At 37.4% G+C, this 13,037-nt stretch overlaps 1 protein-coding gene across 2 annotated transcripts; it reads left to right on the top strand.

The window, feature by feature from the left end:
* Nucleotides 1-11,263: 11,263 nt before the first annotated feature.
* LOC131430609 (glutaminyl-peptide cyclotransferase) lies at nucleotides 11,264-12,933 on the top strand. Of its 2 annotated transcripts, XM_058595713.1 has the most exons (3): nucleotides 11,274-11,367; nucleotides 11,444-11,557; nucleotides 11,634-12,933. In XM_058595713.1, the coding sequence occupies exons 2-3, from the start codon at nucleotides 11,462-11,464 to the stop codon at nucleotides 12,570-12,572; spliced, it is 1,035 nt and encodes a 344-aa protein (XP_058451696.1). In that variant the 5' UTR covers nucleotides 11,274-11,367; nucleotides 11,444-11,461; the 3' UTR covers nucleotides 12,573-12,933. The 2 variants fall into 2 exon arrangements, with proteins under 2 accessions (XP_058451695.1, XP_058451696.1); XM_058595712.1 differs by having other exon boundaries at nucleotides 11,264-11,557.
* Nucleotides 12,934-13,037: the final 104 nt, after the last annotated feature.

Genomic DNA, 13,037 nt, shown 5'->3' with positions numbered 1-13,037 from the left:
AACAAGCTACTACTATTGCTGGACCGATTGACGTCTACACAAGCTATTCCGGAACCTCACGTACCAAGAAACACTCCCGAGCAGATCATCGAGTCCCTTTCTGTGACAATCAAGGAGTTTCATCATAATCCAGCCGAAGGTATGACGATTAATCAATAATCATGCAAAACCAGATGAAGAATGTGTTATTGCGTCAATATGCATCGAAGAAGATATGAACACCACTTTGGGTGACACGTTTCAGAATCTTCCAGTCACGTTCGAAATGGTTCATTCAGCCACAAATAAAGACAAAATTTTGCAACAGGTGATTCAATACATCCAGAGAGGTTGGCCGTCTGTGAAACAAATTACTGAACCGAACCTCAAGATATTCTGTTCACGACAAGAATCTCTCACAATCGTCAAGGGTTGTATCATGTTCCATGATCGAATTATAATTCCAGCTGTGTTTCGTACTCGGATTCTGAAACAAATACACCGTGGTCATCCTGGAATAGAGCGCATGAAATCAGTTGCTCGTGGTATTGTTTACTGGCCTGGGATTGACGAAGAAATCCAGAACTTTGTTCGACGTTGCTCTATATGTGCCAGTTCAGCTAAATCACCGCCACAGGTTCAGCCTCAGCCCTGGCCGAAAGCAGATGGTCCATGGAAACGAATTCATTTGGACTATGCAGGTCCTATTGAGGGAATGTATTACCTGGTCATTATTGATTCTTTCAGCAAATGGCCAGAAATTTTTCAAACGCGCTCGATGACGACGTTTTCTACAATTGGATTTTTAAATGAAACATTCGCAAGGTATGGAATTCCCGACACAATCGTCTCGGATAATGGAACTCAGTTCTGTAGCAGTCAATTTAAACAGTTCTGTGAGCTTTCCGGTATAATACACATTCGCACCGCACCCTATCATCCACAATCAAACGGACAGGCGGAGCGTTTTGTGGATACTCTCAAGCGTTCACTGAAGAAAATTGCGAAAGGGGAGAATATACCATCATCTGATGCTTTCTTCAAGTATATCGATCAACACCATGTATCAGTCTGGAAGGGAAATCTCCGGCAGAAATCATGTTAGGTCGACCAATGAAGACTACACTCGATTTGTTGCGATGTACAACGTTTCAACAAGTTAGTCCATCATCAGTCGCATATCCTCAACGATCATCATCCTTCACAGTTGGTGCGCTTGTGTATGCTAAGGTGTACACAAATGCAAGAAATTGGAACTGGAATCCTGGAAAAATCATTGAAGTTATAGGAAAAGTGAATTTTAATGTTCTCTTGGATCAAGCCTCATGTCGTCGGAAACTCATTCGTACTCATGCAAATCAATTACGACTTAGATTCAATGGTGAACAACAATTTACAAATCATGTTCATTTATCTCTAGAAGAATTAATTCACGATTTTGGATTGCCCATTCCTACTCAAACAAGCTGTATTCAAGAACCAGTCGAAAATTCCAGATCAAATCAAGGAAATTCATCTAACAGCCTAAATGATACCATGAGAGCAACTACACCACCTTATTCGACTTCGACGCCGATAAATTTTCAACAAGCTAATCCTACTGTCAGGCCTACCAGATCCTCCAAACCTCCCAGACGTTTAGAAGACTACATTCGATACTGAATTAAAGGGGGAGATGTTACATACAGAGAGGATAATCAAGTATGCCGTGATTGAAAGAATATCGAAGCTGACAGCGAGGAAAGAAAAATTATTCATTCTGTTACATGTTCTCGTTAAAACAAGACGCAATTATACGATTAAGCATTTTGCCATCTTTTATTCGTATGTAACAAAATCCATATAAAAATAAATTTTCTTGATGCACTAGTTCCACCTATATTGAACTGCGCGAACTATTTACTATCGGTACACCCCTTGTGTTATGTAAAAGTTTTTTTACTAGTTGGTTGCCCCTTTCCGCTCGGCTTTTTGGCTACCTGGGCAGCCATGGCCACCAGATGGCTACCAAAATAATTTCAGTGACGGCTGTCAAATCCAATTTGGCAAAAAATAGTCGCCTGTATCTTAGTTAGCCGAGCGTTTTCATCTTTTCACCTTCACTGAAAATGTCAAAGATTTCGATGTGGAAAAATCCTGGTGGATACGGTTGTATCGTTTGAGTTGTATGTCGTATGTCGTATGTCGGTCACCAGAATGTCTGCCAGGCATATTTTTCCCGCTGGCAGCGTTTAGTCAGCCATCTGGCAGCCATGCCCATGCGGGTTGTTGGTCACCACCAGAGATGCCAGATATTTTCATAGAAAATCTGTATTCAATGTATAAAAAATCTGTATTAATCTGTATTCAGTAATAAAATGAAATTCTTACAACAAAATGATGATAAAAGATGTTATTCCAATAGATTGTGGTTGTAGGATGGTAGATTCAATCAGTCAATTCAACGACGAAGTTTCATAGTTTTTTTTAACCACAATTGAATTGCAATTCCATATATTTTTCTAGTTTGAAATTTATGACTTTATAATTTGACATGGAATTTTAACGCCCAATATGCAACGTCAAGTCGGTTCATACAACTCTCAGTTTGACAGTAAAGTTTCATGATGCAATTACTTCCTTAAATAAAGAACTGTCTCTGAGCGTATCCAAAAAATCTTCTTTTCTGTTAGTTTTCCATTCAGTTGGCTTCTACAATATATGTTTTCACTCAGTCATTGAAAAAAATTGAATGTAGGTTCAAATTGGTTTCAAATTATAATATAAATGGATTTCACAGATTTTCATATTAATTCGTGATTTGTCCGTTGATTGATAGACTTTTATATCGTCACTGGAATCAAATACTAAAAGATAACTCAGACAGAAAAGTTAAATTTGTTCTTTCTTACTTTTTGTGACATTTGTATAAATCTGTATAGAATTTAGAAAATCTGTATAAAATCTGTACTCTGTATTAAATCTGTATGCGTATGTAAAAATCTGTATAATACAGATAAATCTGTATAAATGGCATCTCTGGTCACCACCGTTCAGCTGCCTGCAGGGATGCCTGATTTCATCAGAATTTCTGAAATATTTGAAAATAAATCGTCGCAATAAATTATGGGGTTACGTTGATAATAGCGATGTTGGAAGGTACCATTTATCTTTCTCAACGTTGTTCATCTAGACTATTTTTGATTGTGTTGGTAATTTCCACCCGAAATTAAATGGCGACCGACAAAGAGTAAGTAAATATCGTAACAAAACATTCGATTCGGTTCGATTTTATATTGAGTTGGAAGATTAAATATGTATCCTGCATGAAATTCGCATGGACGTACCCAAGTAATCACGACGCATTATAACCGACGACACGACCTGCCACTCGTCTATTAAAACTGTATCGAAAATTCAACTACCCCTCAGTAACTGGTAATGTCAAAACTAAATCGCTTGAAAAAATATTGAAACTAGCAACAAGGGCCAAAAATTATTTATTTCGAATAACAGAACCATAGTTACCAATGTTGTTATGTTGAAAAATAAAAAACAAATCTAAAACGGTACTGACATGTGTTTGTGCTAGCCGAAAAAATGGGAAGCTACTTGATTTTTGTAACCTAATTTTGTAATTGTAATTTGTAATTGTGATAATTTTGTAATTTTACCTCATTCATTCAATAATACGTACATATTAAATAAAGTGTCCGTAATCGATTCAGCTCCACATTTAATTTCATATATACATAAACGATTGCTTTTCAATGCATTAGTTTAAAATATAAAATGAAAATTGGAGCTATGTATTCTCTTATAATGCATAGATTACATTTTGCTGACAAATTAGCATCGATGTTTTTACTTTGGATGTCTATGAGCGACCGTTGTTTTGTCAGACGTATCAAATATCTCCGTATGGAGTACCAAAGCAGAGGCCAGTGATAAAGCTTGCTCGTGATAATCGTTCAGGTTCCGGTTCCCTCGATATCAGCAGTGCAACGGAGTATGTTTTCGTTCCTCAAGAGTGATCGATTTTTGTTCCCGGAACCAGAATGGATCGATGGTTCAGGCAAAACAGCGATATATTCTTCACGCGAAATCTAACCGTATCGTCCCTTAACCGACCGAGTCAATTTGAATTTTTGGAGATTGTTTGCTGCACTAGATACGGGAAACCTGAACCCGACCCTCTAGTTCGTCCCACCTGTAGCAAACTTCTGGAGATAAACTCTTTGTTTATTTATATTGGGACTCCTTGGAAACTTGTTCGTAGCAACTAAACAGTGTTGCTCGATAAGATTGTTTTTGTCAATAGCGAGGGATCGCTCAATTTATGGTAACTGATAGCAAATCGTTTACGAACATGTTTCAAGCCGAATTTCCTTCAGAGTGCCTAGTCGTGTCGTCGTTATAACTTTACATTAATTCAGTTTTAAAAATCTCGTAAAATTTGATTGAATGCAGCCGAGTTATACATGTTTTCACAATGCTATTATAAAACTGAAAAGGGCGATTATTAGACTTTGGTAGGATTATTACTCTTTAAGTTATTATTAAAGTTTCGTTACTCCAAAATATAGCACTGAATGTCGATATATACAAGCACGGCGGAAGGTTGTATAATAATGCACAGTTACATTTTGAATGTAAATTTAATGCACATTGCTTTATAATATGTAGGACTTAGTGTAATTATACATTAACAATGTAAAAATAGAATTGTATATGTGCAGGGATACAATGCATATGGCTACTTGGGTATACAAATCAATACATTACAAATAATTCTGTATGAATGGCAACTCTATTGGTAAATGAAAAAAATAAACACAGTCTAGATGACAGACTAGATGTTTTGATAGGGTAATGTGACGCCACCACGACATATGCGAGTACTGTCCCAATTAAAGGAATATTCGAAATGACCACTGAAATGATTAAGGACATCGTCCAAGTACCATGCGCGCGGGTGGTTTTAGGAAATTTTCGATGGAAATTTTGAAAAATTTAACAAAACCAAAAACATACAGACCTTTGAAATACTTTTATCTATCTACAGGGTGAAAATGGCTGGAAAATTCGGAGGATTTTCCGAGTCTTATCAAAAATAGCACTGAAAAAATGAGCTTTTTTTGTAATTTTTCACAATTATTTGAAAAAATAATTCGATGGAATGAAATTTTTTTTCAAAAAAACCAATACTTGTATTCCCATCCACCAGAGGTGATATTCGAAATCATTTCAACACATGTTCTCGTATGAGGCACACCATTTTCGGTTCCAAGGTTCCAAGGTAGCTAGTTATGTTTAGCTTGAGAGGTCCAATCGGCAATCCTTCCATCTAACACATAACATAGAATAATGACTGAAACCATTAACTTTCGATATGTACTGTAGAATTTAAATTACTGGAATATGCCGTAATAATTGAAGGAGAAAGTAAACAAAGAGAAACTGTCCTTTGTGCTTGGAACGTTTTCTAATGTTCATCAAAATATCTCCGAATGTATTCGAAATTCGTCTTTGAAACTTGCAATCATTTTGATAGTCTTACGACAAAAGGACCTAACCACAAATGAGAGCGTATCTTTGTTTACTTTCGCTTTTAATTGTTACGGAGCCATTAATGCAATTTCGTGAAAGTTCTAATATAAATCAAAAGGGTTGTACAATCTCTCGAAAACCATTTCTCAGAAAAGAAAGCAACGAAGTATTTTCCCCAGAATGTACCATTCTCCAGAAAACCATATTCACGAAGGTATCAATTAGTAGAAAGACATACAATAGAATGTACCATTCCCCATAATACTATCTCCCAGAAGAAGCAAATACCTAGAAACTGTTTCCCCACAATGGAAAATAATACAGAAAAATATATTGAGATTAAAATTATCAGAACTATATTGCTAATTTCATCGAACTTCATAATAACTACTTTTGATTGTGTAGAATAAGTGCTATTGATAAAATCTTATCTTTTAAAGGCGTACTATTTCTCCTTGTGATATCAGAACTTCCTTGAGTTTTGTATCTTTTTGACAAAAAGTTTTACCACGTCGTCTGTACGTTGTATCTCCTTGAAGATATCTCATATATTCTGCTCACGAGGATTGCTCTTCTTCTTTAAAGTTTTTTAACACTGCTTAAAACCTAAGATCGCTGGAGCCTTTTAAAAGGGCGTTGAATTTATTATGATAGCCTTCGAGAGAATTTGATGTTCTCGGTATATCGTTTAGAGCCGTGTGGTCCGGAACTCTGGAGGAAAACGTGGTCGAGGGGAATGGTTCGATACTTTTTGCTTTCCCGAAACATAATTCTTCTTCATGTAATCAAAAAAGGGGTTCATTTGTTCTGGCGCTGATTCTCGGACAATATCTAAACCTTCAGGCACATCTTGGGGTTCCAAGAAGGCCAAGGCCTGGGTTTGTCGAAATGTCAACTGCATGTGTACGTTTTTTGCATAATTATTTAGTATTCCGATTTTTTGAATTTTTTTCCACCAACTTTTTATAAGATGAAAATAGCATCCACATTGTACCGAGTCGGGAAATATTTATTTCCGCAACTTCGAAATCCGTTAAAATGATGGACGGTTCGATGCTAATATTGTGATCGGAAGCTATGGTCTTCAATATCTTTAAGGCTTTTTTGTAAGTTGCTTCCGTTTTGTTGGGAAGAAGCATATGCACGAATGGAATAAATAATTGTTTAGTGCCAGCTCCAACGGATCCGTGCATAGTAAAAATTTGACGAAAATTATTTGGCGAAGAAGAAAATGTACCATCCAGAATCATAACGCGTGATTGAGCTGATCTACCTAAATTTGAAATCGTTGAAAATTTCATCAGTCGACCTTCATTCAGTTGGATATTTTTCCACAAAGAATCACGACCATTGAATGTTTTAGTGAATGCTGGATCGATGGCATCATAATCTGTAGGATCTACTGATAAATGACCGATGTGTCGTTGTCGTTGGCATAATCTTCTTTGAGCCAATTTAAATAGTGTAGTTTGTACCTGAGGATAGAAATACATTTTTTCTTAAATGATTGTACCATGCAGAAATTATGTGCATGTGTTTGCCTGTTTAAACTTGACTTCGTTACTACCTTTTCGAACAGAACACGTGCAAATTCGATAAATATAAACGATTTTTTAATGATTGAAAAATGATTTAGTCAAACGACTTTATGACAAAAGACTTTCAAAAAAAAAATTTGATGCAGCACAGACTATCGATATACAATATTCACTATTTAATAGCGCTAGATAGATAGAAACTGGGCAGCACACATTCGAATTATTTTCTCCGGTTTTTCGCTCCCCTCCTACGCTTCCGTTTTACCATTACTCTGTACCGCGTTTTTTTCTAGATGCAGAGGATCAGGCATGTGGTTATGGATCGATGCTGAAATCAGTTTATGCCTTTCGCCGTAAATTTCTGTCCGCGCTCTCCCACCACACTTTGAACGATCATCTGCAGCCGAACCTGCGACGAAGAGCACATTGCCATTTATTTTCAACCTGTCAGTAGCACTTTATTTTCAACCTGTCAGTAGCTCTCATTTTAGTGATACAATCACACGTGAAATCTATCTAATTTGATATCAAGTGAAAATAAAAATGTAACTTACCAGTTTGTCCTTATGGTGCACAAAGCCTTCACGTAACAGTTTAAAACCTTTTTTATTACATTTTAATACTTCGCACGTTTCATTACTCAAAGGAGCCTGCTCCTCAAAACCAAAAAACTCTTCAGTCATGTTCAAATGGTTCTCAAATACTGTACCGTAGTCATATTTATTCCTACTGTATGTATCAAATATTGTACTGTAGTCATATTTATTCCTAAACTCCTTACAATGTACTATTGTCTCTGAAAGCCCTATTGTTCTTGATAACCCCGTCGTATTCTATCATGTAATAGAGATTCGTTCTTTTGATAAAGCAAACAATAATTTGATATCTAAAAAGCATCACAATGCATTGTGGTGAATCTAAACTTTCTTTGTGTTCAAACAGGTGGTGCAAATAATAGTGATTAGTTTCAAGGAAACAGTAGATAAAGAATGTTCATGATATACAATTACAGTGAAGAAAACAATTCTTATTAAGAAGTCCAATTAGCTTTCTTTCGATTGCTAGTATGCGCATTGTTTCAATTTTAACTGGAAAAATAAAAATGCCCGCTGATCAACTAACCCGTTTAAAAAAAAACTCTAGTTATAAAGGGTAACTAAATAACACACTATCATTTTATATAAGTATCTTATTTAATGTTAGCACAATATTCCTTTCGTCACAGATGATTCAGATCGAGACGGCCGAAGACCGCGAGTGCGCCGGCGACCCGACGTCGGAAGCGCCGGCCACTGCGGGGGGGGGGCTCTGTCTAGTTGCGGGCGTTTGCCCGGATTACCCAAAGCTAGGGGCTATCCCTTAGTTAAGTCCGAACGAGCAGCAGCGAGCCTCATTAAAAGCCTCATTAGCCGCATTAGACCTTTCAAAAACGCAGTAAACTAGAAAAAATTCTATTAACCTGCACGCTGATCTGTTATGCCAAATAATCATTAGGCCAAACAAATATTATACCAAATAATCGTTAGGCCAAACCAAAGACATCATATTAACAAGATATCCAGCTCTCACATTTCCCGAACAAATCATTTGCAACATCCTTTTTTGAGAGCATGTCGCCCTCAGGTGAGTCCGCATCGAATCTCATACATAGAAGTAGGGGAGAGAAATGTCAAATTCGTGCGCGCTAAAATAGCAGGGCTGCGCACCCATACAATTGACATGATATGTTGAATGTGATGTCGTGCGATGGCGTTGCTGAACTGAAGATTGATTTCGCTCCAAGCTAACAGGGTCTGGCCAAACGGTATTATACCAATAAGAATATTCTAGTGACTAGTGGCTTTGGGTGGATGGTTTTCTGGACTTTGGTACATTCTGGGATTTTTTTTTCTGGATTTTCTTACTTTCTAGAGTTTGTTTTTCTGGAGACTAGTACTTTCTGGGCAATAAATTTCTGGGGAAAAAGTTTCGGTTTTTTACGTTCTGGAGAATGGTTTTCGGTGAAATGTTATAGAACCAATCAAAAGATCGTGATTTTACCTTGAAAGTATTGCGAAGAGTAAGGCGTCGAATATACAATCAATACGGTAAATCATGCAAGAAAATTTAACCAAAGAAAAGTCATTTCCATTTAGGCCCTTTTATCGTGTTACCGACGACACGACCTGCCACTCGTCTATCTAAACTGTATAGCAGCCCTTACACATGACAATATTATTGTCAATCCAAAGTGTTGTCAATACCGTCAATCCAATTGACTTGGTAACTTGAGTCCGCATTTTTCGAACAAATCAAGCGTTTGAAGCTTCAAATATTGCAACTGAACATTGAAACATTGAGAGGAGAGTTCATTGCACATATTTGATAGTTTCTTCTCTGGAGAGAAAGTATTGTCGGATTGATGAGCAGTTTTGATTTTTTGACAATATTTTCGTCAATCCAATGAAGTTTCCATTACACGATCAAAAGTATTGTCAATACTCCTTGTATTGACAATAATATTGTCTCGTGTAAGGGCTGCTTATCGCAAATTTAACTACCCCTCAGTAACTGGTAATGTCAAAATGAAATCTCTTGAAAAACTATTGAAACTGGCATCACAGGTTGATGAATTATTGTTTTTGAATAACAATTACCAAAACCTTGGTTGTTGCATATTGAAGACTTGAAGAATGTAAACAAAATAAACTACCTCGAGTGGAAGATCTCATTTCGCGGCAAATTACAAGTTCTGCAGCATCACCACGCGTAATAGCAGTGGATCGATTAGTTTAGCTGGGGCTGGAACTTACGAAAAATTTCTTGTAGGACCGATGTCGTATGTCACATAGCGTTTCAATATCCGTCGATGTTTGTTAAATAATTTAACATAATCAGACTTCAGATCAGATCTATGACGGCTGTCTGTTATGTAAATGAGTTTTAAGTTGGTAGTAAACTGCAAAAGTCATTGAACCGTTGGTGCGAATCCTTTTATCAATCTGATCATAAAAATGAGTGATATAGCTGAGTCGATCCGATACATCAGCACTATTCTACGAGATGCAAGTAAATTGTTTGCAACAAATCAATGATGCTTAAATATTTGAGGTTTATTTCTAATCCATTCCAGAATCGCACTTCTTATGCAGGTACGAATAGACTTATAAACAGAATTCAAATTTGTTCTTTTATAATGACTTTCTAAAGTATTCGTCAAATGTATGTATTTTCATTACTTCTGATTTTCTTCCAAATCATTCAACCCTAATTGCTAATCAACGTACATGTAAAACATTACGCCGTCATATTTTGGACATTCGAGGTACTCCTTTACTTCACAAAACGGGTGTAAAATTTGATGAACCTGAGACATTTGAGAAGTACGGGAATCAAGTTTCTGATCAGAATTATGACATGTAAAAATAAATTTCCTTAAAATAATTTGATACTCATCATGAATAAGTTTCATGACTACGATACAGATTGAGCTCCTTGATAGCCCTTGAAGATGATATAGCATGACGCCTGTCTATCGCAGCAATACATCTAATGTCAGATTTTCATATTGTGCACCCAGTTCCAGTTGGCGCCAATACAAAAGGAACGTTGTAACATTAACTTACAAATTTCTAATTCTTTCTGGTACTTGTTCAACTATTGAACCTGGCTCTGGTGCAAGATAATTCTGTAATGCGGGATAAATACACATGTTCAGTTAGCCAAATTTTATTCTTCGTAGTTAGCGTATTGTGAAAGCGTCTTACTTCGTCGTATTGATAATATCATTTTTCAAGGGTACCAGTTCCCGGCCTTGCGCTGCCTCGATCTTGATTTCTCCAGAATTATTCAGAGTTTTTGATTTTGGCACTGATGGCAAAAAATTTCAATTGAACTGTTTCAAAACTTTTTCAAGTGGTTTGTTTATTTATTATGGGGTTCCTTGGTTACTAGTTCGTAGCAACTTAAGCAGGGTTGCTCAAGAACATTATTTTCATCACCATCAAGGGGTCGCTATATTTGTGGTAACTGGCGGTAAATCGCTCACGAACACTTTTTATTTTGATTTTCCTTCGAAGTGCCTGGTCGTGTCGTCGGTGTTACTATCGACGATTTCGGACCTTTAAAACGCTAAATTAAAAAAAAAACGATTTTTTACAGTGTCCCAATTAAACGATTGGCAACTCTGATTCAGACGTTTAGCATTGTTTACCACCCACTTCACACCCGACCGATTCGCATCGATCATTCTCGTTCGTATCATCAATATTTACTGCACCATATTCATTAGCAGGTGGTTCACGTGAAGAGCTGTACTGTTTTGAGCAACCAAACTTCATAGGTGTGAATGAAGTCAATGTCATTAGGTCTCCCGTGTAAAATTTAATATTTAAACATTTCAAAACATTGTTTTGTAGCCTTCGTAAGCGACAAAAATGCCACGACTACACTTTATTTACTTTCTAGCAGTAATACTATGGCAGGTTTCAGCCCAAGTCAAGTTTCCGGACGGTCAATTGAAACAAGCGAGAGTAAGTAATGGTTTTCTTCATTTTCGGTAGTGAAGGTTAGAGGTAATCCTTGAAACGATTTTTTTTTCATTCGTAGGAAAACCATCGACCGAAAGAAATTTCTCTGACGGCTATAGAGAAGCTATCAAATCTGTCGAAATCAAACAATTTGAATGATGTTCTGAAGCGACTGTTGGTTGAGCGAGTGGTGGGAACTCCCAGCCATGAACAGGTGCGAAATTTTATCGTAGAATACATGCGAAAGCTTGGTTGGCAAGTGGAACTCGATGAGTTCGAGGATGAGACACCAATTTTTGGAAAGCTGAAGTTCTCCAACATCGTTGCTACGTTGAATCCAAAAGCGGAGCGATTTTTGGTACTTGCATGTCACTATGACAGTAAATATTTCCCGAATCAAGTATTTATCGGGGCAACTGATTCTGCGGTCCCGTGTGCCATGATGTTGGATATAGCGTCGTCGATGCAGTCGTTCCTAAACGCCCAGAAGTCCGGCAGTTTAGGTCTGCAAATGGTCTTTTTCGATGGAGAAGAAGCGTTCCAGCAGTGGGGCCCAAAGGATTCAATCTACGGAGCACGCCATCTGGCTGAGCGTTGGGAAGCCGAGGATAAACTGAAACGAATCGATATGTTGGTGCTTCTGGATTTGCTGGGGACACCGGATCCGAATTTTTACAGCTACTTCCAGAATACCGAAAGTTGGTACGCTCAGCTGCTATCGGTTGAGGAACGTCTGGACCGGGCCGGACACATGGATCACTACACGTACAGCAGCGTTGCGCCGAACCAGAGAACGATACGCTACTTCCAACCACGTTCCTACTATGCTTACATCGAAGACGACCACATTCCATTCTTGCAGCGCGGTGTACCGATTCTGCACCTGATTCCGACACCCTTCCCCGATGTTTGGCACAAACTATCCGACGACGGCAGTGCCGTTGACATCAGTACCGTGCAAAACCTAATCAAGGTCTTCCGCGTGTTCATCGCCGAATATTTGCACCTGGACGTGTGACCAACGGGGACCGGGGATGACCCGAACGCGAGAAAAGAGCTTTGATTGTCTTGTTTTTCTTATTTTTTTATTCGGCATGCAGGACTTTTTTTCTAACTGGTGGTGGCCGTTTTTGTTTTAATTTCAATCGTCAGATTTGCAAGGAGGCTATTTCGTACAGTGTAAAAATGTTAGGTAATACAATAGAGAAACAAAAACTGCGGACAACACATTTTACTTAAAACTAGCTACGAGCCTCGAATGTAAAATATTTTTAACATAAAAACTTGGCAATTAAAACTGTAGATAGTCACATATTAATTTAGTAATTGAAAGAGTTGTTGCATGAAAAAAAAACTAAATAATAAAGAGTTTAAATTGAGTTCCCACCACATTGTTTTCGGAATTTGAATGAAACATCCAAAGGTGCGAATAAATTCAAGTGCAATTGTTTTTCGTTTTGCAGTTGGTCATAAAATAAAGTCA

Source organism: Malaya genurostris, chromosome 2, assembly GCF_030247185.1.
Source record: "Malaya genurostris strain Urasoe2022 chromosome 2, Malgen_1.1, whole genome shotgun sequence".
Classification (NCBI taxonomy): Eukaryota; Metazoa; Arthropoda; class Insecta; order Diptera; family Culicidae; genus Malaya; species Malaya genurostris.
Note: the sequence above shows the minus strand (reverse complement) of the source record. Positions and strands in the feature narration are given on the sequence as shown.